Here is a 24,630-nt window from a genome sequence, read left to right on the forward strand (position 1 = left end):
TAAATGTTTGGACAGAGAAGTATGCAAATGTGGTAGCCTCATTTAATTAACCTTGTGTTAAGATTTTGGTTTCTGTTAAGAAGGTAAAGAATCTTTGAATGTCTGAGTTTCATCGTAGTGATGTTCATACTGTGTCCTTGCTCTAATGAGATGGGTCACAGATGAGAGATTCTTGGGTAGTTAGGAGTGACTTATTAACTTTGAATTGCTATCAAGTAGTGTGAATATTACTAAGTGTGGTGAGCCTTCACAGATAAAGGCAATTGTCAGCAAGGGTCAGAGCCAATCACAGTACCTATGAGTTTAAGATGCAGTCTTCTAGGCAGGTATACAGAAGTGAACTCTTGCAGTTATAGCTAGTTTGGCATTCAAGTGTATTGTGTGATGTTACAGGATATTAGAGACTGGTGCAGAAGAGTAAAGGAAGGTGAAATGCTGTGGATGGATAAGTTGGCTACTGAGAATTGTTTGGGGGTGGAGTGTTGTTTCACATTTGCTAGTACTTCTAATTAACTTTTGTCTTCAGTGTTTGTCCCAGTTGCCAATTCTTTAACTAGATACCGATTTCAAAAGTATTCAGTCTTTCAGATGTGTTAGGGCTGTAATCCACACAGGCCTTCTAGCCCAAGCTTAAAGTATCACTAAACATAATTCAGACTTGTACTGGTGGACAACAGGAAGAGTGGGACTTAAGGCTTCTGAAGTGAAAATTTGCCACTAGATTTAAACTTAAGGAAAACATTTATTCATCTTACCGTATTGTGTTATATGCACCCCATTCTAAAATGCATGGGGAATGAAAGTCATTAAAATTTTATTGTAGAATGGATGTACATATATCATAGTCTAAAAAAACTCCATATGCTTTCCTTCTGTGAATTTTATGCCCATGCTATCTTGAGTTGCATTGCATCTTAAAGGATATGCATTTTTAGCAAAAGGGACTTCACTGAATATGATTGAGATGCATGGTGTTGATTCCCCTTAGTTCAATCTATGTTAGTCTTAAGTGCCATCTTAAATAAGCTAGAACAGCATGTTTAATGTACACAAGAAGCCTTCAGTAATTTACTGCTTTTTAAAAAAATATTTTGATAAACTTATTTTCAAATCAGTGAGGTCCCACTCTCAAAGGAGATATGTCAACATTAGAAAGGCAGCAAGGGGCTCTGGGTTTGTTAACAGGCGCTGTATGCCAGTATTGCAGTTGACTAATGATGGGGAGACAGAGGAAGTAGTGGTAACTGGGGAGGAAAGGTGCCTCACTAATCAGAGGAGTCTTTGTCATTTTCAGGAGGGAAGTCTGCCAACTAGTTTAAATATGCTACAGGCTGATGTCTTTAGTTAACTGAGCACTTGGGGAAGCTTTTCTGTTAAAGGTGTAGTTATGTCCTTTGTAGTTGTAACCTCAAAATGGATTGATGGTTGTAGGCTTAACTCTGGGGTGTTAAATTATGTGTAAAATTTTGTCTGCTGCTTGAATGCAACAATGGTAGGTTAAAGTGTAGTTACGTTATTGGTACCTAGAAAAGCAAAGTAGTAACTTAATGCAGAAAACATAGACTATTTAAAGGATTTAATACAATTTTCCATACTAGTGAAGTTTCTTTCCTTTTATAGAGAACTTGCCAGTATTAGCATTTTTTCTGTTTAGCATCTTCATTAATGATCTGGATGATGGGGCAGTGTACCATCAGCAAGTTTGCTGATGATGCAAAACTGGGAGCAGTGGCTGATGTGCCAGAGGGTTGCACTGCCATCCAGAGAAAGATCTTAATGGGCTGGAGAAATGAGCTGACAGAAACCTCATTAAATTTAACAGGGGGAAGTGCAAAGTCCTGCACCTGGGGAGGAACAGCCCCATGCACCAGTATATGCTGGGGGCCACAAAGCTGGAAAGCAGCTTGGCAGAAAAGGACCTGGGGGGTCCTGGTGAACACCAAATTGAACTTGCATCAACAATGTGCCCTTGCAGCAAAGGCAGCAGATGACATCCTGGGCTGCATTAGACAAAGTATTGCCAGCAGGTCAAGGGAGCTAATCCTTCCTCTTTAACCCAGCACTGGTAAGGCCATACCTGGAGTCCTGTGTCCAGTTCTGGGCTCCCCAGAAAGACATGGACATACTGGAGAGAGTCCAATAAAGGGCCACAAAGATGATGAAGGGACTGAAGCTTCTCTCCTATGAGGAAAGGCTGAGAGAGCTGAGACTCTTTAGCCTAGAGATGAGAAGGCTCAGGGTGGATCTTATTAATGTATATAAATACTTTAAGGAAGGGTGCAAAGAGGACAGAGCCATGCTCTTTTCAGTGGTGACCAGTGACAGGACCAGAGACAATGGGCACAAACCAAAACACAGGAGGTTCCTTCTGAACATCAGGAAACATTTGTGACTGAGCACTGGCACAGGTTGCCCAGGGAACTTGTGGAGTCTCCCTTCTTGGAGATATTCAAAAGCTGTCTGGACATGGTCCTGGGCAACTGGCTATAGGTGGCCGTGCTTGAGTGGGATTGGAGCCCCAGATGATGTCCAGAGGTCCCTTTCAACCTCAACCATTCTTTGATTCTGTGATTTTTGTCAGGGAAAATGTTAGTAGCTGATGCTTTTTCAGGCAGATGTAACATCTCAAGCTCAGTTCTTTTTGTTTTGTGTTATCATTGTAAACATGGTTGTTAACTAGACTTGAATAAAATCAATGTTTTGATAACAAAGGAAGCATTGAGCTATCCATTGTGTGCAACTGAGTAAAGGGAGGTAGACACAGAGCATGTATTTGCATCAGTTACAGACACTTGCAGTTATGTTGTGATGTTAGGTGAGGAGGACATTGCAGAATTTGACTGGATTTCAATCAATTAGTGAGACTAAATGTGAAGATGAACATTAAGGGTGTATTGAAAACACGATATCAATCTTTGAGGTAAGTTCTTGATAGTATATTGTTTAGCTATCCATTCGCAATTGGTATTTTTTGTTTTTAATGGAGTGATGCAAGGATGTCTTTAGAAACAAGAGAGAGGAAGGAAAACTCAAAATTAGTACAGAGAAAAGTCTTTTTTAGGCCGTGTGTAGTTAAACCATAAAATATGTTACCAGGAACTGCTAAAATTTAACTGAATTCAGGAGAGGATTGCACATGTGCATGCCTTCAGGTCTAGTGAATTGCATTACAAACAATGTTCTGTTCACAAAGTTGTAATAATAGAAAATAATAATTTTCATTAGAGTTCTAAAATGATAAATTCAGTCTTCAAAATTTTATGTCTATAGTGAGTTACAGGCTCTAGAAAAACAGAAGTCTATAAGTCTCTTCTAAAATACAACTTACTGTAGTGTGATATTTCACTTCAGCTTTTTATGCTGTTTATTGTCAAGTGTGTTTAGGAGAAAGAAGCTTTTTAAAAAAAAAGTTTTTATTTTAATCTACCCAGGTTTCATTAACACACCTGAAATTTCATCTGACCAGTTATTTATTCAGTAGTGCCTCTTCCTAGGTTAGGAACTGAAGATTTCAGTTTTAAGTCATACTTGTTTCAGCCTTCATATCCATGAAAGAAAAACTGCAGAATTGTATTTTTTGCTATTCTGATTTGTTTTCCTGGGGAAAGAGAGAAAAAGGCAGAAAGGCCTGGAGGCCCACTGCAAAATGGTAGAATGGCAAAAAGCCGAACTAAAGGAAACTCCCAAATGGAACTCAACTGAAATGGAGCAGAACTGGAATGGTTTTTCCTAGCTGGAAAACCTGAATCTGCTGAAATATGAAGCATGATGCTAATGGCATGGAATATTATCCTTGATCAGTCTGGGTATCAGTCAAGGTCTGCCCTATCTATGCTCCCTTCTTAGCTGCCTCACACCAGCAGGCAGAGAGCTCAGAAACATCATGGTTTCCAGACAACAATGAAGACTAACAGTAAGTTCTTACATTCTTTGTTCCAACTCAAAAGCACTGGAAAGTGTCTCAAGGTGTTATCTTTTTGTTCTCAAACTAAATCGAAACAACAGCCATGCTAGCTACAGAAAAGTTTCTAACTTGTTAGAGAAGTTCCTTCTCACAAGGTTTCCTGTAGTAGGGACTCAGGCATGGATTCCAGAAATTCTTCTAAAATAATTTATTTGCAAGGCACAGCATAGAGCAGCTATGAGCTAGGTGCCTCCTGAAGAGGGACCTTCAGCAGAAAAGAGAACTTAAGCAATTATACCCCCTGCAATCTAAGCCCTCACTCCCTGTGTGTCACTCCAGGCCAATTGCAAAATTAAAGTCTGGAGTTTCCCTGTTCTTCATTGGATCTCTTCATTTTTGTCAGGCAGGCCGTCAATTAAAATTCTGACCTTCAGTTGCCATTTTGCACCTGTGGCTGAAGAAAATAAGTTATTGACAATAGTCAAAACATCGTTCTGTTTTGTCTTCTGTTAGGTGCAGTTCTGTTCTTTTACTTATCTCCAGGGACACAGCTCCCCTTGTAGCTTGAAGATTCTCAGGCCTTTTTTTCACTTTAAGAAGCAGAAAGTTTCAAAGGTTCACAGCTTGCAGAAGCTAAGCAAACTTACTTATGCTAAGTGAAATCTATATTAGCAGTTTCTAACCAAGTTCTACATAAAGCAGTATAACCAATAATTCAATAAGCAAAGGCAGTCTATTCTCTAACAAACTGCATTAAGAAAATGAACTCACTTTCAGTCAAACCTATGCAATCAGTGTGATGAAAAGCAAGGCTTATAGTGAATCTTTTATGTATTTTCTGCTATATATACCTTTTAGGTGCTATATATCTTATATGGAAATATACTGTGTTTTTCTGAAAGTGTATTCCTCTGACAGTAATTGCTATGGATACCTTATTTAGTTTCTTAATCCATTATTTGCTCCACAAATATCCTAATGTGGAAAATAAATATCTTGTAGTCTTAAGTCACGTAAAGTTACTACCTGGCAAAATCAATAGCATTATATCAGTGTTGCATTTTCTTGATATTGTTAATGTGTAATAAATAAAGCTTTCTACCTTCAATTTATTAAAAAAAAAAACAAAAAACAAAAAAAACCCCACAAAAAAACCCCAAAAAACACCACACCAAAACCAAATCTTAACACATTTTTACTAGCAAAGGACAATAGCTGGAAATGAAAAAGGACAAGAGCAAAGTGTTCTCCAGAAGAAAATTTAGTATTTGTTTCTTAAATTTAAATGCTCTTAATTCTCTGTCATTCTTAGGCTGAAAAATCACAAGAAATCCAGACCTTGCTATTAGGTTGGTGCAAAAGTAATTGTGTTTTTTTGCTTTGTTGAAATTTACTTTTTGATATTGGAATACATTCTTAAGGAAATGTGGTTATGTCATACATCATTTTAATGTGCTTTTCTCACCTTATGTTTTTTTTGCTACTGACTCCTTACTTGCTATTTATATTTACTTTAGACTATGGAAATTATGTTAGACAAAAAGCAAATTCAAGCAATTTTTCTTATTTGAGTTCAAAATGGGTCGTAAAGCAGCGGAGACAATGCACATCATCATCAAGGCATTTGGCCCAACAACTGCTAATGAAAAAACATACAATGCAGTGGTGGTTCAAGAAGTTTTGCAGAGGAGGCGAGAGCCTTGAAGATGAGAGGAGCATAGTGGCCAGTTATTGGAATTTGACAATGACCAATTAAGAGCAATCGTTGTTGAAGCTGATCCTCTTACAACTACATGAGAAGTTGTCAAGTTGTCGAAGAACTCAGCATCTACCATGTCGACCATTTTTAAGGTCATCTGGTGTTTGTAGCAAACTGGAAAGATGAAAAAGTTTGATAAGCGGGTGCTTCAGGAGCTGACCAAAAATTTAAAAAAAAAAAAAAAAATGTTCTTTTTGAAGTGTCATCTTCTCTTATTCTACCCAACAACAATGAACAGTTTCTCAATCAGATTGTGACGTGGGATGAAAAGTGGATTTTATATGACAACTGGTGATGACCAGCTCAGTGGTTGGACCGAGAAGAACCTCCAAAGCACTTCTCAAAGCCAAACTTGCACCAAAAAAAGGCCATGGTCTCTGCTGCTGCTTTGATCCACTCCAGCTCTCTGAATCCTGGCAAAACCATTCTGTCTGAGAAGTATGCTCAGCAAATCGATGAGATGCACCGAAAACGGCAATGCCTGCACCTGGCATTGGTCAACAAAAAGGGCCTCGTTCTTCACCATGACAATGCCCAACCGCACGTCACACAACCAATGCTTCAAAAGTTGAAAAAATTGGGCTATGAAGTTTTGCCTCATCTGCCACATTCACTTGACCTCTCACCAACTGGTTACCATGTATTCGAGCATCTCAACAACTTTTTGGAGGGAAAACACTTCCACAACCAGCAGGATGCAGAAAATGCTTTCCAAGAGTTCATTGAATCCTGAAGCACAGATTTTTACACTATAGGAATAAACAAACCTGTTTCTCATTGGCAAAACTGTGTTGACTGTAATGGTCCCAATTTTGATTAATAAAGATGTGTTTGAGCCTAGTTATAATGATTTCAAATTTACGGTCCAAAACTGCGATTATTTTTGCACCAACCTAATAGAAAGAAGTAACTAACAAGTGAGATTCTCTATTTTAGATCTAATTATAGTACAAGTTCTCATCTAAGCTCTTTTGTTTTTTGTGTGGAAAAATGTTGCTCTTCTGTGAACATAGATTAAATATCTACTTAAATTAGAAACACCTGTGTGTTTTAGAACTGGAGAACAATGTTTTGGTAAGTGGACACCAATAATTTGTTAATTGCTATTGATCTGCACTTTCTGCCTCCTAGCCAGCTTCTGACTTAAAATCATTTTAGGTGTGGTGCCATCTTTTTTCACTTTGGAAGCCCTATTTATTTTTCTGTGTAAACAACACTTCTACGGTTTCCCTGTTGAAGATCTTTGTGCAGTTCAGAAAAGATTTTTAATTGCTTCTTGAATATTTAGTTTTTTTAAAAGGGGAATAAAAAAACCTAAGAGAAATATGAAATAATTAATCTAGTTATTTTAATAACTAATGTAGAGTAATGATGGCTAACACCATTTTGAGATCTTGTTCTCAGGGCATGGAGTTTTTGTTGCTGGTGCTTTAATACCACTTAGCCAAATGTAAGTGTTCAGGTGGGACTTTTCCAGGCTAATTATCTATCTGTAATACTTTTTGTTAAGCTATACTATAGTTTAGTTGATTTTATAAGTTATAGTATAGCTTAATTCATGGTGTAGAATTGGGCAAAATTGATGCCTTAGTGTTTTGGAATGAGGACTTAAAAGTTGCAAATGGAAAATAGTTTTTTAACGTGTTATGCTGTTTCAGAATCACAGTTCTGAGTGTACACAGTAATATTAAACATTGATACCATCAAAGTAACTGCAATGTTACTCTTTTGCTTTAATACTTTGCAAGCTGGACATAATATGCACCTGTCTGCAGGTGAAAGGAGTTTCATACATCAGATGGCAATGTGGACAAGGCTAATTTTTGCTGTGGCCTTTGCTCTGGGATGAATTCTGCAAGACTGTTAGTGTGGCCCTTTACTCCCTAGAAAATCAGATTGACATGGAATTGGAGATTAGTGTGGAGAAAGCTCACTGCAGTCAGTCTTATCTAGGTTTAATATCATAGTGGTATTTCATATGTGGCACTTTTTTTGATACTAATGCATCATAAAGATTAATATTTTCCATCACTAATGTCAGTAGAAATTAGTATAGTTGTCATTCAGAGATTTGAGTCAAAGATGTTTTACAAAAAATACTTTTCTCATTCACTGTAGTACAATAACTGTGTGTAAAGAATTCTTTTGAGGTTCCTTAGGTAAGATGTGTAAGATGAGTGCAAGCTAGGTATACACTGGGGTGTAAAACTTTTGAATAGAAACAAGCTTATTTGGGAGGAAGAAGCAAAGAGCAGGGGAAAATAGGGATATGCATGTAGCAGTTCAAGGTAGATAGGGAAAGACAAAAAAACATTAGGTAAGGTGCTGGAAATTACTTTCTGTAGTTGAGTGAAACATCTACAGAACCTGGAGCAGAACAATTGAGTGCAACATGTAGACTGTAAACTGGCTGTGAAAACACAGTGAAATAGAAATCTGAGCTGGAATATGGGTATGAAGAGTGTGGGTTATTCCTAGAAAACAAAATCAAGCAAGCTCGATGGGAAAGCACTGTTACTATTGTGATCAGCTAAAGAAATAGGTGTGGTATGAATTAAATACATTCTTTTTCAATGAAAATCTCTGGCAGAAGAGGTATTATTAGAGCAATACAGCAGAATAAGATTGGAAGTCCTTTGCCTGTAACTTCTTAAAGAATGGTGTTTAATTTTGATAGTAAGTTAAAACACTGTAAGAATTGTAATATGAACTTACCTTGAACTGAATGTTCACAAACTGGGTTTGCTTTAAGTAAATATTGGTCTAGAACTCATTTGCTTTTGAAACTCAATCATTTATAAACTAAGGAAAAATTTCTTGACAGTGGGGGTGCTCAGACACTGGAACAGATTGTCTAGAACAGTCTTGCAGTCTCCATTCTTGGAGATGATTGGAACCTAATTGGACACAAAGCCCTGAAAAACCTAATATAACTTTGAAATTAGCTGTGCTTTGAGCACAGGGTTAGAACAGATGACTTCCAAATCTTTGTTTCAGCTTAAATTATTCTGTGATTTTTAAGCTCTGCCTAGTTAGTAAAGCCGGTTGGACTGTGTATCTTTTCATATGAAGAACGCTAGTATTCCTTGAATTCAAATATGATCATAAGGATATTAGAATTTATTTGGAGGAAGAGAAGAATTGACCTACAAAGAAAACTCGCTAAGTTATGAGGTCAATCAGCTTCTCTATCTGCTTGTAATTTGGTTCAATTTTTTCCCTCTGTGTTGGGGATTAAGCTAAACTGAACTACTTTCTTTGGTGAAGAACATTCATGTGGTTTGTTACTATAGCTCAGCTGGCATACTGTATTTCATTGTTGCTCTAATAACTTGATCAGATGCCTGAGTCTTTTGGAGTCATCTTTATTGGGACTGAGTTGAAATACCTGATGTGGTGCAGTATGGAAAATTGTTACTTAAGGTAGAGATTAGTAAAAGAATTATAGAGAAGGAACTGGTAGAAGTGGTTAGTAGAACTAGAAGAGTGATTATCAATTAAGAATAATTGCAGTGGAGTACCCTAGGGGTTAGTCTTGAGTCTTACTTAGTATTTGTATTAGTATGGTGTGTCCTGATATTTGATGCCAGGGCAATATTGTCAAACACAGGTGCCTTTACAGGAAGCTGCTCTGAGGAAGCTAGACTGGAAAGAAAGCAGCCTGGAGCAGATTGGGTAGCAACAGCTGAAACCTCATCTGAAATGATGCATACAGTTCTTCCCATCTGTAGCCAAGAAAGAAGAATACATAATACTAGGATAGGTGCAAAGAACAACTGCACTAAAGATCAGAGGAATAGGGAGTCTGGCAAAATAGTCTGGCAGGAGGTAAGTTCATCTCAGCAAATGTGATGAGGCACTGTTTGGAAATTTGCTTTGCTAGAGGTAAATGTTTAGAAAAGGAAACAGAGGAGCAAAAAAAAAAAAAAGATTTATTCAAATAAAGGGGAGGAGTCCATCAGGCATATCCCTATGTGGTCTCTTCCAAAAAAACAGGGAGGACACAGCCCCTTATTTATCCAAATTCCCCAACTGCAAGTGATCCCCCTCCTTTCCCCATTGGCTGAGGTACTCAGAGGGCTGATCCACTTTTTTATTTCCCCAGCAACACCCCCTGTATGTCTCCCCACCAACGCTCCCTGTTAGCTGATTGGTTAAACCGAGCTTCTCTCCTTTTATCGAAAGTCTGTTGCACTCCATTTTGTAAAGACACAGGATAGCTGTTCCTATCAGCACTAATCACCAAACAAGGTTTAAAAACTCTTGTAAGTTAAATGATGTTGGCACAAAAATATTTTGATATAAATTAATTACATGAAAGTGTCTGATCATCTTAATGTTAAAAGGGTCTTGGTAAGACCATGGGGAGAAAAAGAAACATCATAAATTCAGAAAAGGTGTCACCATGTATTTCTGTAACATAGCGTAATATTACTTTTTAAAAGGAAGAAGCAGTCAATTCTAGAATATTTTTCTTGTAGTCTTGCAAACTTGATAACTAGCTCTGCATGATGTTGCGGAAGCAAGGGCAACAGGTTTGCTAAAGTAAACATGGTCATAAAACTGTTTTAGCCTTAGAAATCAAATGATTTGGGCTGTTAATTCTATACCATGATAAGGAAGTTTGATATAAAAATAGCACAGAAGAAATGAAACTGTCTGTAGTGGAATCTTGTTAATAGTCTTGCTCATAATGATCACAATCTCTTTACAATTGATATACAGTTTAGTAGAAATTTACTGTGTAGATGGCAGTGTACTGTGTAACTCCATAACAAGTTAAGAATGTATACAATGGGATCAGCTTAACTAACAGAGATAACAGGAGCCTGCATCCTTGGTGGATGAGATAACAGGAGCCTCCAGCACATAAGGAGAAGACAATCCAGTTGTAACCAGGTCACAGAGTTTATTCCGCATGTCACAATATTAAATACTGAAAACTGTCAGGCAACTTTATATGTATTCTGAGAACAAAGCATTTTCTTTGATAAACTAATACTGTTACCTCAGTGTGTTGTGAACACTGTATCGTATTTTTAATAGTAACTTAAGTAACTTGAAGAGCAAAAATTAACACTTCCAGGACAGGTCCCTGTTCTTTTGCTCCCATTTTTTTCCCCTGCTTCTGTACGTATAACTTAGGTGGGTTCTGGCACTCAGCAGACTGTTTTGTGGGCTCCAATGTTTCTAACATTTCTACCATGTTAGAAAATGAGCCCAGCAAAAAAAAAAACTCATACTTTCTTGCTAGATTAATTATTTTAATCAGTGCACTGAATAGCTTGGAAAGTAGCAGAACTAGCACTAGGGATGGACTAGGATGGCATAGCCAGGTTTGGTATGTGGGAGGAGGGAAGAAGTGAGGATAGGATGGACCAAGACATTTCCTCATTGGCAGTATTAGACTGTTGATGTGTTCAAGTGCGGTCTGAGTTAAATAGTCTGTGTTCTCAATTTTTATTTTTTTTTTTTTTAGTAGATACATGTGATAATGTGAAGTATCTCAGAACTTTTGAGTATTTTACACTTCTGTGCTTTTATATATGTAGATAATGCAGCCTAATTTTAGAGATTGTCATTCACTTTTACCATCATAAAACAGTCTTCCTGAATTTTCTGATGGAGTCTGATTTCTCAACTTAAACTAACAAAACACAGAAACTACCTATATATGTCAAGTAGGAGGAATTATTTCAAGCAGTAGTGGGAGCTACACCAGAGTGGTTCAGGTCTATTCCTTCTACTGTTACGTTAAGAAGCTGAAAATAAAATGAAACATAATTGTGAGTACAACTCAATTCAGTTTGGATGGAATGCAAGTGGTCTTTTAAGCAATCAGGGGACTAAGATGGGAAGAAGGTGGAGTCCAGGCATGTAAGTCCAATAATAACATTTTGTCTGTATGTTTCTGCTGTAATTAAAATGACAATATCAGTTTTTCTTTAAAAAAATACTAAACGCAAGCGAGTTATAAAAATTTCTTTTGCAAAAGTAATAGTTTCTGGTAGTTATATCAGAGAACATTGCAGTCTTTAGGAAAAAAAATACTGTAACTTCTTGTTCCTTTTGGTTTTGAGCATAACCATGCTGCAGTTCCACTTTACCACTGAATATGTTTGCTTCAAGTGAGATTTCAGTTTTCTATTTTATTCTGAAAAATAGGAGGTACTACCTAGGTATGGAATTTGTTTTGAATTATCTTTTAGTAGTGCTATGGAGATATGAAACCCTATAGAGATTCTTAAATATTATTGAAAAGCAGTGCAGGAAGTATATTAAAAAATTCAGAATAATCACTCAATTCCCATTTCATATCATTGTTCCAGATAGTGATATTTTGCCCTGTTCACTTTATTTGTTGAAAAATAACTACTGTAGGCTTTAAATAATAATGCACTGTTACAGATCAGTATAGGACAATAATACTAGTTTCAGTTCAAATAATTAAGCCTTTGAAGCCATCATTTTTTATTTCTACTGTTAATATTTATTCATTCTTAGTAAATAGCTTCATATTAATGTCTTATCTGCAAATTTAAGAGAAACAGATTAGTCTCAGCATGTGTCTGAAGATTGCCAGACCTCTAGTTAGAAGTCTTCTTGCTCAGTCTATCTGTTCTTTTGATGTATCATGTTGTGAGGCAGTGGACTTCTGTATGAGTGAGTGGGGCCAGCTTTTATAACTCTAAATTTTTGTGGGAAAAGTCCCTTATCAGAGGTATGTATTTAAAGTGCCTCTGCCTTAAATTTAGGAGTTCGTAGCTAATTTTTGTGAAAGTCTTCAAAATCTTATTACTTTAATATGGTTTACTGAAAAACATCATGCAAGTGCAAGTCAGTAATGAGCTCTCACAGAAAATTAGTATTTTTCTAAATTTGACAGGTATGACAGCTTTATTGAAGAACTACTAAACCACTTAGAAACTTATTGGTTGTGAAAAGATAACAGTGTAAGACTTCTGTGTTATTTTGAATTAAAAACTTGGGTTCTTTTCAAGCAATGGAACACAACAACCCCCTCTTGCTAAGAAGAAAGTAATCACCTGCGTGATATGTCTATATCCACAGAAACTTCAAAATTATACAGCCTTTTTAATGGGAGTGGAAGAGAGGTAATAAAAGACATTAAAGTGTATGATAGCTGCTCCAGGTCTCTTTGTAGAACAGACAAGTATTAATCAAATCTGGGATATTGAAATGTTTAGGCATTAGCTTAGTATGTTGAATTAATCTAATAATTTACTTATTGTCTTTTTCCAATATAGCCAGCAGCCAGTTTCAGGTGTAGCTTATTCCCATCCAACTACAGTTGCTAGCTACACTGTCCACCAGGCACCAGTTGCTGCGCACACCGTTACTGCGGCCTATGCTCCAGCAGCAGCTACAGTTGCAGTAGCCAGGCCTGCTCCAGTAGCTGTTGCAGCTGCTGCAACAGCTGGTGCTTATGGAGGATATCCTGCAGCGCACACAGCTACAGATTATGGCTATACACAGAGGCAACAAGAAGCACCACCACCACCACCTCCTGTCACTACGCAGAATTACCAGGTGTGTTAAAATTACGTAAAAAAAAAAAAACCAAAACACCAAAACTTTTTTTTTTAATATGCTAAAAGGAGGAGGCCTGTTTGGATAAGAGAATGTGTTTATATTTATGTCTTCTGTGAATCAAAGTCTGAATGCACCTCAAATTACTTAGTAGCTAAAACTGACAGAATGTGAAGTGACTGCGGTCACATATGGCACGTATAGAGGATAATCAGCAGTAATACTGCAGGAGCTAAGATTTAGACAGTCACACAGTAAGCAGTGAATTGACATTTATCTCCAAATGGTTTTGTGAACTACTGCTGAAATATTTGTCTCAGCTAGCCTAAATATTCAAGTGGCATGTGGTAAACTGGATCACGGAACTGATTTAGATGGAAAAAAACTGTTCCAATAAAAGTTTTTAGAGGGAGATGGAAATAGTTCCCTTGTAAGATTCCTGGGTGCCACAGGAGCTCTGATACCAAATGTAAGAGGATAGAAGATTACCCTAGGAGATGAACTACCCTTTGGGTAGGTTTGGGGTACCTTTTGTGAGACCACTGCCTAACCTTGTGTGGCTACAGGCTTCTACAAAAGAGAAGTGTTGTGTGTTTTCATCTTGCCCCGACCTGTGCTGACACTTCCTTGCATTGAATCTAGTAGTTGTCAGTATTTGGGTGGGTCAGTTCAGGATAAGGATCCCACAGAAAACTAACCAACCGAAAAAGTAGTAGCAGGTTTCCATGGGATTGACAGGCTTCTGCAGAATTTCCTTGGTTCGGCACAGTTGTGGTACCAATGCAAGAGATGAAGGTGGTATTGTGTAGAGCTGTGAGGAGAAATGTGATGGTACCTCAGACAACTTCTCATTGTTAAGCTAGCTTAAATGTCATACGAAACAACATCCTGTCAGTGTCTTGTATTCCTCTTCAGTTCAGGAATAAAGAAACTTAGCAGTACAAATCAGAGTGCTGCATCAGTTTTGCAGTTGGAAGAATTCAGTCTATACAGGTTTTCTTGGGACTTATCTAACATAAGTGTTTACTCCTGTTCAGCTTTTAAGAGTGAGAAGTTGCAGTTTTTCTTGTCTATCTAGATTCACAGAATGCAAGCGTATATGCACATCAGTAACCTTAGCCCATTGGGTTGAATCAAACAGCTTAGACGCAGAAAGATGAGGTATTTTACATGGCCAGGTAATTTCCCATTGGAAATGTGAGCTTTATTTGTATTTTTATTTTTTGCTACATTAGCATTTATTAGTCAGTCTTCAGTGGCTATTTCTAGGCTGGTGTGTTTATGCACAAGAGTTCTCAAACTCTTATGGCATGGCTCATAGTTAAAGTGTGCATTTACTATGAGACAGAGGACATTGAAATAGTATGTCCCTCGCAACAGTTCTTTAACTTTTTAGTCCTAAACTTAGCAGGGTATTATCTAGATTCTAATTAGTATTTTTGGTTTTTTAAAAGGACTATACTGTTGCTGTATAAATTAATTTGTATGGCCTTTGTAATTTGTTACATATGATAATGAATTGAAACGTAGGAGTCTTTCCAGTAGCGTGTTTACTCATAGTTACAAGGTTATTAAACTAATCAGTTATTAGATGCATTCAGACAGAAGAGAGTCCCTTGAACTTAAGAAAAATAATTCTACTTAGACAGGTTGGATGGAAAAGAGATTTTTTTGTTATATTTCTTTGAAATAAAAATAAATTGTGTACATTACTACAGTTTGGCTAATGTAGTTCATGCCTTGCTACCACTCAGTTGATCAACTCTTTATGCTTTACCGTAAATATGGTATAGATGGGAGTATATATGTACATGCATATGGTGTCTTCCAAGCCCTTCCCTTCTAAGCTTCCTAACCATTTTCTGAGTTCTGGAAGTTTTGAATGGGCTACTTGCCTTGCCCTTATAAACCAGATATGGTTCCCCACTGGAACAGTTGATATACCAAAAAGTAAAGAAGGATTTAAAAGTATCGCTTTCATACTCTAAAAACTATAACCAATAAAAGTATTGTTGATGATAGGATTTTTAAAGCCAATAAAGGGTCATGTTTGTGAACTTGTGAATTTATTGTGGTTTATGGAGATCTGTGGTGTTTTTTTCCTTCATATTTTACAGGAATGTAATCTGATAGTCATAATGAAAAAATAGTGAGAATAGTTGCTTTTTGGTAACAAAAAATAATTTGGAAGTCAAAGTGATTTAGTAGCATGAGTTCAATTCCTATATTAAGTCTAAAGAAGGCCACCAGAGTTGTCTTCAGGCCTGAAGTATCTATAAACATGAATTTAATTTCTTTAATGCATATATTAGTATATACCATTTCTGTAACTTTTTTTTTTTAAATCTACTGTAGTAGAATGGAAGAAAATTCTTTGACTCTACTAATGATTTTTATTATTCCAGATGTATACTTAAGGAGAAATTTGCTTTTTTTAATTTTTAGGATTCATATTCTTATGTTAGATCTACTGCCCCAGCTGTAGCTTATGACAGCAAGCAATACTATCAACAACTGACAGGGACTGCTGCAGCTGTGGCTGCTGCTGCCCAGCCTCAACCTTCAGTAGCTGAATCATACTACCAGACAGGTGGGTGACATGATTTAAACACCAGTCATTATACACAGTCTGTATACTACTTTAATAACTTAAAAATATGTCTCCTGAATATTTCACATTATCCATTTTTTTTTTTTGACATATAACTCTTGTCAAAGTGTAGAAAAATCCTATGCACCAGTAAAGGTTAGGGGATGACCCACTGGAAAGCAGCTGTTCCTGGGAGTCCTGGTGGACAACAGGCTGACCATGAGCCAGCAATGTGCACTTCTGGCCAAGAAGGCCAATGGTATCCTGGGGTGCATTAAGAAAAGTGTGACCAGCAGGTCAAGGGAGGTTATTCTCCCCCTCTACTGTGCCCTGGGGAGGCTGTGTCTGGAGTATTGTGTTGAGTTTTGGGCTCTCCAGTTTAAGAATCATAGAATCATTTCAGTTGGAAGAGACCCTCAGGACTGAGTCCAAACATGACCTAATCTAAATCTAGCACTAAACCATGTCCTTAAGAACCTCGTCTATATGCCTTTTAAATACCTCTAGGGATGGTGAATCTACCACTTCCCTGAGCAGCCTGTTCCAATGCCTGACAACCCTTTCAGTGAAGAATTTTTTCCTAATATCCAAACTAAACCTCCCCTGGTGCAACTTGAGGCCGTTTCCTCTTGTCCTATCACTTGCTACCTGGTGAAGAGACCAACACCCTCCATGCTACAACCTCCTTCCAGGTAGTTGTAGACAGCAACAGTTGTCTCCCCTCAGCCTCCTTTTCTCTAGGCTAAACAGCCCCAGTTCCCTCAACTGCTCCTCATAAGACTTGTGTTCCAAGCCCCTCACCAGCTTCATCGCCTCCTCTGCACTCTCTCTAGTACCTCAATGTCCTTCTTATGATGAGGGGCCCAAAACTGAACACAGTATTCAAGGTGGGGCCTCACCAGTGTCAAGTACAGTGGCACAATTGCTTTTCTAGTCCTGCTGGCCATGCTATTCCTGATGCAAGCCAAGATGCTGTTGGCCTTCTTGGCCACCTGGGCACACTGCTGGCTCATATTCAGCTGGCTGTCAATCAACATCCCCAGGTCCCTTTCTGCCAGGCAGCTTTCCAGCCACTCTTCCCTGAGCCTGTAGCACTGCCTGGACTTGTTATGATCCAAGTGCAGGACCTGGCCCTTGGCCTTCTTAAACCTCATACAATTGGCTTCAGCCCAATGATGCAGCTGGTCCAGATCCCTCTATATAGCCTTCCTACCCTCCAGCAGATCAACACTCCCACCCAATTATGTGTCATCTGCAAACTTACTAAGGGTACACTCAATCCCCTCATCCAGATCATTGATAAAGAGATTAAACAGAACTGGCCCCAATACTGAGCCCTGGGGAACACCACTCGTGACCAGCCGCCAACTGGATTTGGCTCTGTTCACCACGACTCTTTGGGCCTGGCCCTCCAACCAGTTCTTTATCCATTGCACAGTACACCCATCCAGGCCATGAGCTGCCAACTTCTCCAGTAGAATTCTGTGGGATACGGTGTCAAAGGCCTTGCTGAAGTCTAAGTACACAACATCCACAGCCTTTCCCTCATCTGCTAGTTGGGTCACCTTGTCATAGAAGGAGATCAAGTTGGTCAAACAGAACCTGCCTTTCATAAACCCATGTTGACTGGGCCTGATCATATGGTTCTTTTGGATGTGCTGTGTGATGGTATTCAAGATGATCTGCTCTGTGACTTTGCCCAGCACCGAAGTCAGACTGACAGGGCTGTAGTTCCCCAGATTGTCCTTCCGGCCCTTTTCGTGGATGGGTGTCACATTCACCAACTTCCAGTCAACTGGAACCTCCCCAGTTAGCCAAGATTGCTGACAGATGATGGAAAGTAGCTCAGTGATCACCTCTGCCAGCTCCCTCAGCACCCTTGGGTGTATCCCATCTGGCCCTATAGACTTGTGGGTGTCCAAGTGGCGTAGTAGGTTGCTAACCATTTTCCCTTGGATTGTTTGGGCTTCATTCTGCTCCCCATCCCTGTCTTCTGGCTCAGGGGGCTGAGTACCTGGTGCATAACTGTTCTGACTATTAAAGATGGAGGCAAAGAAGGCATTTAGTACCTCAGCCTTTCCCTCATCTTCTGTCACTATGTTTCCCTCTGCATCCATCAGGGGATGGAGATTCTCCTTTATCCTCCTCTTGTTGCTAATATATTTATAGAAACATTTCTTATTGCCTTTCATAGCAGTAATCAGGCTCAGCTCTAGTTGGGGTTTGGCCCTTCTAATTTTCTGCCTGCGTAACCTCACAAAATTCTTGTATTCTTCTTGAGTGGCCTCCCCTTCCTTCTAAAGGTTATAAATTCTCTTTTTATTCCTAAGTTCCAGCTGCAGCTTTTTATTCAGCCAGGCTGGCTTTCTTCCCTGCCAGCTTGCCTTCTGGCACATGGGGACAGCTTGCTCCTGTGACTCTAAGATAACCTTCTTGAAGAAAGATCAGCCTTCCTGGACTCCTTTGTCTTTCAGGAGTGCCTCCCGAGGGACTCTACCAACCAGCCTTCTGAACAGGCCTAAGTCTGCCCTTGGGAAGTCCGAAGTAGCAGTTCTGCTCATCACCCTTCTAACTTCTCCAAGGATAGTAAACTCAATTATTTCATGGTTGCTATACCCAAGGCAACCTCCAACTGACATGTTGCCCATAAGTCCTTCTCTATTTACAAACAACAGCTCCAGTGGGGCTCCTTCCCACGTAGGCTCACTAACCAGCTGTGTTAGGAAGTTGTCTTCCATGTACTTCTAGCCTGCTTCCTGTCTGCTGTGTTGTATTTCCAGCAGACATCTGGTAGGTTGGAGTTCCCCATAAGAACAAGGGCTAGCAATCAGGAGACTTCTCCCAGCTGCTTGCAAAATATTTCATCTGCCTCTTCATCCTGGTTGGGTGGTCTGTAGCAGTCCCCAACCAGGATGTCTGCCTTGTTGCCCTTCCCCTTGATTCTTACCCATAGACACTCAACCCTATCATCACCCTCCTCAAGTTCCATACAATCAAAACCCTCCCTAACATACGTGGCTACCCCATCTCCTCTCCTTCCTTGCTTATTCCTTTTGAAGAGTTTATAACCATCCATTGCAGCACTTCAGTTATGGGAGTCATCCCATCATGTTTCTGAGATGGCAGTTAAATCATAGTTTCTCTGCTGCACAAGGGCTTCCAGCTCCTCCTGTTTGTTGCCCAAGCTGCGTGCATTCGTATAGATGCACTTCAGCTGAGCCGTTGATTCCACTGGGATGGCAGACGTAAGGGCCTCACTAGCACTACCCTCTAATGCTGGCATGTCACCCTTGGGCATGCCTCTGCCACACCTGGTTTCTTCCTCCTTCAAATCTAGTTTAAAGCCTTCTTAAGAAGTCCTGCTAACTCCTGCCCCAGGATCCTTTTCCCATTTTGAGACAGATGGATCCCCTTTATTGCTAGCAGGCCAGGTACCATGTAAGCTGGCCGGTGATCAAAAACCCCAAAATTCAGCCTGCGATATCAGTCCTGCAGCCAGGTATTGATCTGCTGTGTCTTTTCTCATCGTACCCTGGAACTGTGGGGATAGAGGAGAACACTACTTGTGTTCCTGAACCCTTGATCAGTCATCCCAAGGCCCTGAAGTCTCTCTTGATCATCTTCAGTTTTCCCTTTTTGCTTTCATCGCTGCCTACCTGAAAAATTATTAGTGGGTAGTAGTCTGAGGGCCTAACCAGGGCAGGAAGTTTCCTTTTTACGTCTTTAATGCTGGCCCCAGGGAGGCAGCAGACTTCGCTAACAAGTGGGTCCGGCTTGCCTATAGGGCCTTCTGTTCCCTTTAGAAGGGAGTCTCCTACAACACAACCTGCATTTTTTTATTTTTTTTTTCCTTGGTGGGATCTGTTTTGATGGAGGGTGCAGGGGGTGACTTATCCTCTGTGGCACCTCCAACTTAGTGGAACCGCCTCCTTCAGTGTTATTGTTTGGTTCTACTTTCAAGGCCTCATACCTGTTTTGCAAGGGAACCTGGGAGGGTGGCGTAGTCACATTAGGAATCCTCTTTCTTCTACACAGAGCAGGAACTTGCTGCCATTTCCCCTTATTCCTCTGGTTGATGCATTCTACATCCTGAGCCTCATGCCTGTTGGACAGAGGCATCTGAGAAGGTGGGGTGGATAGAGGGGTGTTTCTCCTGCCACCCCGAGTGTAGACTTGCTTCCATTCATTCCTTTCCCTTGGCCTGCCTTCTTCAGTCAGGCAAGGGGAGGAGATGGGACTCCCTTGGTCTTTGTTTCTTTTTTGCTGGCCTTACTTGCCCCTGGGTGACCAGAGCTTGATCCCACCGGTCGGTTTCCTTTTCCAACTCCCTGATGCTTTTCAACTTTTCCACCTCCTCTCTCAGCTCTTCTACCAGGCTGAGCAGGTCATCTACCTGCTCACACCTCACACAACTGTTTTCTCTATTACCACTCCATACCAGTGAAAGGCTCTGACATGCTTTGCAGCCTGAGGTCTGGGTGGCTGCATGTTCCCATGGCAGCTCTGTCTGGGTTGCTACCTCTGTGCTGTTAAGTGCAAAGTATTTACCTTTGCCCTGAGTGGATACTGTGGTCGGATACTTTTGCGAGGGTGACAACCACCAAGTGAGGTAAATCACTTGAGCTTCCCTGCCTGCTTAAACTGCCTGTGCAAACTGCTGCACTAACTGCTTCAACCCCGTTTGCTGGCCCTGGTCGCCTGCACTCCCTGGGAGGGCATTTAAATCTCCCCTGCTTGGTCCTGGCAACACATCTTCCGCATCAGCCTTTCTTGCGAGATCAGCCGCTTTCATGGCAACAAGGAATTACTGGAGGAAGTCTACTGGTGGGCTGTGAAGATGATCAGAGGTCTGGAGCATCTTTCTTATGAGGAAATACTCAGAGAGCTGGGTTTGTTCAGCCTGGAGAAGAGAAGGCTGAGAGGGGATCTTATCAATGCTTATAAATATGTTAAGGATGAGACCAGACTCCTCTCAGTGATGCCCAACAATAGGATGAGGGGCAACAGGCACAGACTGAAGCATAGGAGGTTCTATCTGAATATGAGGAGAAACTACTTTACTTTGAGGATGCCAGAGTACTGGAACAGGCTGCCCAGAGAAGTTGTGGAGTCTCCTTCTCTGGAGACATTCAGAACTCACCTGGACGCGTTCCTGTGCGATTTACTCTAGGTGAACCTGCTTTGGCAGGTGGGTTGGACTAGATGATTTCCAGATGTCCCTTCCAACTCCATTCTGTGATTCTGTGAAAATTTACTTTGCCTATAACTTGAATATTTTTCTGACATTGCTATAAATAATAACAATCTAAACTTCAAAGATAGTTAAATACACTCAAAATGTACTTGTAGGTTCAAAAAGTCAGTGGTGGGTTTTTTATGATAATTAGAAGTAATAGGAAAGTTTACATGTATTTTGATTTAGTGTACTCTGGTAAAACCATTCCAAGAGAAGGTTATTTAAAAACATGGCAGCACAGTTAAAAATATATAAATAAGTCTGAGGCTTACTTGTGCGATGTATGGTTGGTGATGCATAACCATTACTGTAAAAAAAAAAAAAAAAAAAAAAAAAAAAAAAAAAACCAAACAAAAAAAAACCACCAAAAAACACACACCACCACGAGGTGGCAAAAACCAACCAAACTAAAACAAAAAACACTTGTTATTTGTTTATTCCCCAGCATATCATTAAGCATCTCTTACTATGGTTTGCATTTCATTCAACTAAAACATATCAATGTTTGTACATTTCTATTTTCTATCCTAATTAGCTCCAAAAGCAGGATATAGCCAAGGGGCAACTCAGTATACCCAAGCCCAGCAAACACGACAAGTGACAGCTATAAAACCTGCAACCCCAAGTCCAGCAACAACTACATTTTCTATATATCCAGTATCCTCTACTGTGCAGCCAGTAGCAGCTGCGGCTACTGTTGTTCCATCCTATACTCAAAGTGCAACATACAGTGCAACAGCTGTTACTTACTCTGGTAAGATTTTTGCATATTATGTTGCTGGGATCTTTGCAGTTTTTACGAGAGAGGATTTAAATATTCAGAATTTGAGCAGTTTGTGTGCAATTATATCATAGTCTACTGAGAAGTATCAACCAGTTAAATCATTATAATGGCAAAATATTTTGATGTATCTTTAAAAGTAGTTTGTTTGTATATGTCTATTTTGTTACATGTGAGAATATACTAAGTGTCTGCTTTGCTATGTGTGCACTGTGTTTTGTGGCTTACTGTAAGGTTTCGAGAGAAAGGATGGAGATAGAAAAAATAAGCAAACACATCCACATAAATATAACCCAGGGAAACTGGGAACATCCTGCCATCGAGCAGCAGTTACAGAGACAAGGAGGAGCAGTCTAATATAAATCTTCTAAGTTTGAGTTGTCTTGACCCAAAATGGGAGGAGAATGCTAAAAAAAGACTTTCCTTCAAACATGAGAAATTCAAAAAGCAGTTTAAGATGAAAAGATATTAATATTATGGCCAGATGGTAATCAACTGGCATATTATAGGTACCTTGAACATTTTTTGTTTGTTTTACATTTAAAAATGGATTTTAAGACTTCCTTGAAACAGAGCCTGACCAGAGGATTAAAATAGTTGAACCAGTAGATGTAGAAAGTTTATGGGAAAACTGGCTCAAAGACATGAAAGCCCAGTTTCCTTGATTTATTAAACTTTGATAGTAGAAATCAAGGAGTGTGTAGACAGGGTGTGCTGCAGAGGTTTTAGTGGGTAAGCAGCTTCTCTGTACTAAAACAATTTAAATCACTGAAATAGAATCTAATAGCACTAGCCATTCTGTCTTTTATCTTCTTTTTTTTTTCTCTTTTCCTCTGCGTAATATCTGTCCTCCTTTTCATTTTGGGACTTTAACAGTAAATCTGGTTCTGTAAGACTGCTTACTTTAAGTGGCTTTTGATAAATCTGTTATTAAAATTCTTGTTACATCATATGCGGTCTTACCAGATATACCAGGAAATTTCACATATGCTTTAGGGATGCTTTGATGTATCTAACATAACTGTGTGTCTACAAAGATTTATCTGAAATCAAATATATTCCTGATACAAGTGGGTATGCTATGTATTTGTGTACTATGAAACATCAAGAAAAATTCAGACTGCCTAACTCAATAAATCATTTATATCCTGCCTTGCACCCCCCCAACTCTATTATGCAACATGCTTGGAATTAGTGTATTATGTAATTGATACACGATGTACAGTGATGTAACATTTATTTTATTTTAATCTTTGAGGTACGTCTTATTCAGGCTATGAAGCTGCAGCGTATTCAGCTGCATCGTCCTATTACCAGCAGCAGCAGCAACAGAAACAGGCAGTGGCTGCAGCTGCTGCAGCTGCTGCAACAGCTGCTTGGACAGGGACTACCTTTACTAAAAAGGCACCATTCCAAAATAAGCAACCGAAACCAAAGCAACCTCCCAAACCACCCCAGATCCACTACTGTGATATATGTAAGATCAGCTGTGCTGGACCACAGGTACCTGTATTATGTAATATTCTGCTATACACTTTAGTCATAATTTTTTCAGCTAAAAAGACAACCCCTTTAAGAATATTAACTTTAAATACCTGATTCTGTACTTTTAGTAAAGGAATAATTAAATGAAAATGTGTGCTATTATAGAACAGGGTCCTATGAGAAGACAAAAAGATGTATCCCCTTAACTTGTACAGAGAATCTTCAGCTGTGCTTTGGAGTCCAGAAGTATTCTAAGCTTTGAATTCGAATTGCTTTTTTAGCATAGCAAACTTCCTAGAAAATACTTCTTCTAAAAAAAAAAAACTTTGTGAATGGTAAGCCTGAAAATTTATTCTTCATTGTATTCCAGCATCACAGTTTAGTTTCACAGTGGGTACAAGTGCATAAAAAGTAGATGCAGAGTGTTTGTGTGTTTGGCAAAACAGTTCTTGCTCTTTAGGTAAGTTTGTCATTATTTCCCACCCTATCTGCACTATAGATTGCCTGTATTGGTATAGGAACCAATAGCAACTTCTGCATTTCATTTTCAGCACAGCTTTATGCGCTACCACCTTTTGAATTTATTGTTTTAGTTCTCTGGATACATTTAATAACTGTGGTCTTGCATTTTGAGGAAAATTCAAAATCAAAGTAATTCAATGCAGTGCAGAAAACTGCAACTGAGACAGAGTTTTCTGATCTTTTATCAAGCTTTCAATGGTAATATCCGTTGACCGGTACTTGATTGAGGAAGTGAAAAGGTAGAGACCATATTGTATTACCTCGAAGTGGAATCCTGGTGGTGAAGAAAATTTCTTGGTCTTAAAAGTGGCTTGCTTATGCCTTAGAGTATGTCATATAGAAGAAATGTTCAGTGTAGGAAGTATTTATCATACAAAGCATGTTTTGTTATGTTCTGTATTGCATGTATTCACGAGTGATGAATGAACAGTACAAAGACAGCTTATTGTGCGTGTATTGTTAATTTAAACAGACTTATAAAGAACACTTAGAAGGTCAGAAACACAAAAAGAAAGAAGCAGCATTAAAAGCTTCCCAGAACACCAATAACAGCAGCACTTCTGCTCGTGGAACTCAGAATCAGTTGCGCTGTGAGCTTTGTGATGTGTCTTGTACAGGAGCAGATGCTTATGCTGCCCATATCCGTGGAGCCAAGCATCAGAAAGTAAGAACTTTCTCTTGTCCTTATTATACAAGTCAGTCATATATTTCTTTCCATCATTTTATCTCATCTTGGAGAGGAGAAAATACGTGGAAACAATATAATTTGAATTATTTTGTTTAAAGATGTTTAGTTCTGGTT

The 24,630-nt window shown here is 39.2% G+C and overlaps 1 protein-coding gene across 1 annotated transcript in view; it reads left to right on the top strand.

Annotated features, from left to right (window-relative positions):
* LOC308051373 (zinc finger RNA-binding protein-like) overlaps nt 1–24,630 on the top strand; it is a 65,605-nt gene that overhangs the window by 5,200 nt on the left and 35,775 nt on the right. Inside the window, exons 3-7 of the mRNA XM_080361770.1 lie at nt 12,932–13,214; nt 15,660–15,804; nt 21,576–21,794; nt 23,080–23,324; nt 24,301–24,492. Coding sequence (XP_080217896.1) covers nt 12,932–13,214; nt 15,660–15,804; nt 21,576–21,794; nt 23,080–23,324; nt 24,301–24,492 — 1,084 coding nt within the window. The remainder of the gene's footprint in view (nt 1–12,931; nt 13,215–15,659; nt 15,805–21,575; nt 21,795–23,079; nt 23,325–24,300; nt 24,493–24,630) is intronic.

Source organism: Nesoenas mayeri, assembly GCF_963082525.1.
Source record: "Nesoenas mayeri genome assembly, chromosome: W".
Lineage (NCBI taxonomy): Eukaryota > Metazoa > Chordata > Aves > Columbiformes > Columbidae > Nesoenas > Nesoenas mayeri.